At 36.8% G+C, this 3,180-nt stretch overlaps 1 protein-coding gene across 1 annotated transcript; it reads left to right on the top strand.

The window, feature by feature from the left end:
- The first annotated feature begins 346 nt into the window (after positions 1–346).
- Positions 347–1,399, top strand: LOC133321692 (thymidylate synthase-like). The gene is made up of 2 exons (XM_061530774.1): positions 347–527; positions 587–1,399. The coding sequence occupies exons 1-2, from the start codon at positions 347–349 to the stop codon at positions 1,396–1,398; spliced, it is 993 nt and encodes a 330-aa protein (XP_061386758.1). The 3' UTR covers position 1,399.
- Positions 1,400–3,180: the final 1,781 nt, after the last annotated feature.

Here is a 3,180-nt window from a genome sequence, read left to right on the forward strand (position 1 = left end):
AATCTAATTATGATAAACATTTCAGATGAACCCGACACTTCGTCATAATTAACAATTTATACGAAATTTATTAGTGTACATTGTATTGTGTAGGAATCTAAAATTTATTGAAAACAATTTAATGTTGGCTTAGAAAATTTTTCAAAACATTCTGTTGACCAGGATGCTGCTGATTCGCCATCTCTGCATTTATAGATATCAATTACTTTTTGCACTCAGTTAACCGAATCTTGACAAGTCGACTACATGTATGTTTGCCGCCAAAACTCATCGCTTGCTCATTAATACATTTTGTTTCATATACGCACAAACATTCAACGTAGATACGATGGACGTGGATACAAATATGCAGACGTGTGAAACTCTTAAAAATACCACCAATGGAGGACAATTAAATGGTTGCGGCACACCGAGTGGTCCGAAAAATGATTGTTCCTCAACAAATGGCCATTCAAAGGCTGAAGAGGACCATGAGAATAAGGATGAACAACAATATTTAGATTTAATAGACAGGATTATAAGAACAGGTAATTGGCAAGTGCGCATGTGCATCCTTTTTATTTTCTCATAAATTCCTCGTTCGTAGGAGCCAAAAAGGACGATCGCACCGGTGTTGGCACTGTGTCCATTTTCGGTGCCCAAATGCGATTCGATATGCGAAATTGTTTCCCCCTATTGACAACCAAACGAGTATTTTGGAGAGCCGTGGCCGAAGAACTTTTGTGGTTCATACGTGGTTGCACCAATGCCAAAGTGTTGCAGGATAAAAATATTCACATTTGGGATGGCAACAGTACACGAGAGTTTTTGGACAAACTTGGTTTTACCGACCGTAAGGAAGGTGACTTGGGTCCTGTGTATGGCTTCCAGTGGCGTCATTTTGGAGCTAAATATCGTACATGCGATGATGATTACACCGGTGAGGGTATTGATCAACTGAAAAATGTTATCCACACAATACGCACTGACCCCGATAACAGGCGTATTATAATGTCCGCCTGGAATCCCAGTGATATACCCCTAATGGCATTGCCACCATGCCACTGTTTGGCACAGTTTTATGTTGCAAATGGAGAATTGTCATGCCAATTGTTTCAACGTAGCGCCGACATGGGCTTGGGTGTACCATTTAATATTGCTTCGTATGCTTTGTTAACTTATATGATTGCTCACATTACAGGACTTAAGCCGGGTGATTTTGTCCACTCATTGGGCGACACACATGTCTATTTGAATCACATTGAACCTTTAAAGGAACAACTGAAGCGTAAACCACGTAAATTTCCAAAATTAATAATCAAACGTCAAGTGGAGGACATTGAGGATTTTAAGTTTGATGATTTTGAAATTGTTGACTATAATCCGTATCCAAAAATACATATGGAGATGGCTGTTTGAAACAGAACTTAAGTTACATTTTATATTAAGAGGGGGAGGTGTCCAAGTTCACAGGAATTTTAAAGATTATTATATGTTTTAACTGTCTACATAAGTATTACTTTACTAAAAAATTTCACAAATATATGATTTTATGTAAAAATTACTAATAAAAACAATACATTTTAGTTTTTGTTGTTTTATTAATATTTAAGGGAGGTAATTTTAGTTAGTTTGCAAGTTTGTGTTGTAGATAAATATTTAATTAAATCGTTTCAAAAACCTAATTATCAGAAAAATCAATATTTCCTGAGACTCTTCTTTTAATTATATGTATTTGTGGGTTCTTCTATCTGTCAATAGATGGAAACTACGTATACTCGACCAATTTTCTTTTAATTAGAATATTATTTGCGGAATTTTGAAAAAAATTCTAACGTTTCTAACTTTGATGGTAGAATTTACCAGAGTTTATGCTTAGCATTGTTTGTGGACAAAAGTACTAAAGCGAATAATCTAGCTATGTGTGTCCGTTTGGTCATTACTAGCACAGTACATTATAAAAGTACAGCCGGATTTATGGGCCGATCTACGCAATTACGCATTAAAATTCCGTTCGGGTTAGATGATTATTCACAATGCACAGATGAAATAGTATGATCAACAATTCATGATGATCGGTCAATATTTTGCATTAAGATCAAATGTATGATGTTAATGTCTACACATCGTCTGGACTTAACTTCCCACAGAAATTATAAGTCATCTGGTTGTTGTTGTAGCAGCTTATTTTTCCTTAATCTGGTTCTTTCTCCCTAATCTGGTTTTGCTTCTAACTCCAAGTTCAAAAGGCTGCAACCTGGACCAATTGTGTCCAAAGTGGGGTTAGGTGTGTGAGTTTGGCTGGACAGTTGAAGGGGTGTCATGTGGACCATTACCACATGCTGGGCAGATATTGCCCAACGTGCCATTAATTCGGAGGCGGCTTCACCTTTGGATAGCTACTTCTATAACATCCAAGCAATATCCTTCGACTACATATAGTTCAGTGGTAGGTGTGTTGGGTATGATAACCATAATTTTACATCATAAAACAGTGACGACCTGCAAGTGACGACCAAGACATTGACCTACAATAAAAAGGTTCTGTCATAAGCTTTTTGAAACATTAAATACTACAAGAAAATGCCTAAAATGGGTTGGCATTTATGTATAAGGTTATCTCAAACTACGACTATGGATTGAACATTTTCTGCGAAGAAGTTTCCTACATAACCGGAACTTGGAGGCCAAATTACTACCACTATGAATAGAAATTTTGTGCAGGACCATCAATATACCTAAAATCGAGTGGGAACGAGATGTTTATATGTGTCAAATCATTGACCCATATTGATCGACAAAGATTTTTTTCGATATTTTGAAATGTCGAATAGCAGCTACTTCGGATGGAATAAGTGGCTAACAGCTTCAAATATGGAAATACGGGGGCTCGACCAATTATACCGATTAATCTCATTTGCAATCACAAAAAAGCCTAAGCTCTATTTCAACAATACGATAGGGTATATTTATGGTTGTTGTTGCGTGTGGAATTTTTATTAAAAAAAAATGCCATGCAAAACTCCGCAAACAAATCTCCAGTTCAACCCACGTCCAAAAAATGAAGCGGAAATGTTCTACCCCAGGGTTATTTTGAATTGCCGCCACTGGCAGGGTTGTATTGAAGTCGATTAGCGAAGAAATGAGCTAATCGAAAATACAACCCTGCGATATGTTTAAGGGCTGGCTAGATCGACAAAG

The sequence above is a fragment of the Musca vetustissima genome, unplaced genomic scaffold (genome assembly GCF_032173495.1).
Source record: "Musca vetustissima isolate MV318-11 ecotype Yass unplaced genomic scaffold, APGP_CSIRO_Mvet_v1 utg99915, whole genome shotgun sequence".
Taxonomy (NCBI): Eukaryota; Metazoa; Arthropoda; class Insecta; order Diptera; family Muscidae; genus Musca; species Musca vetustissima.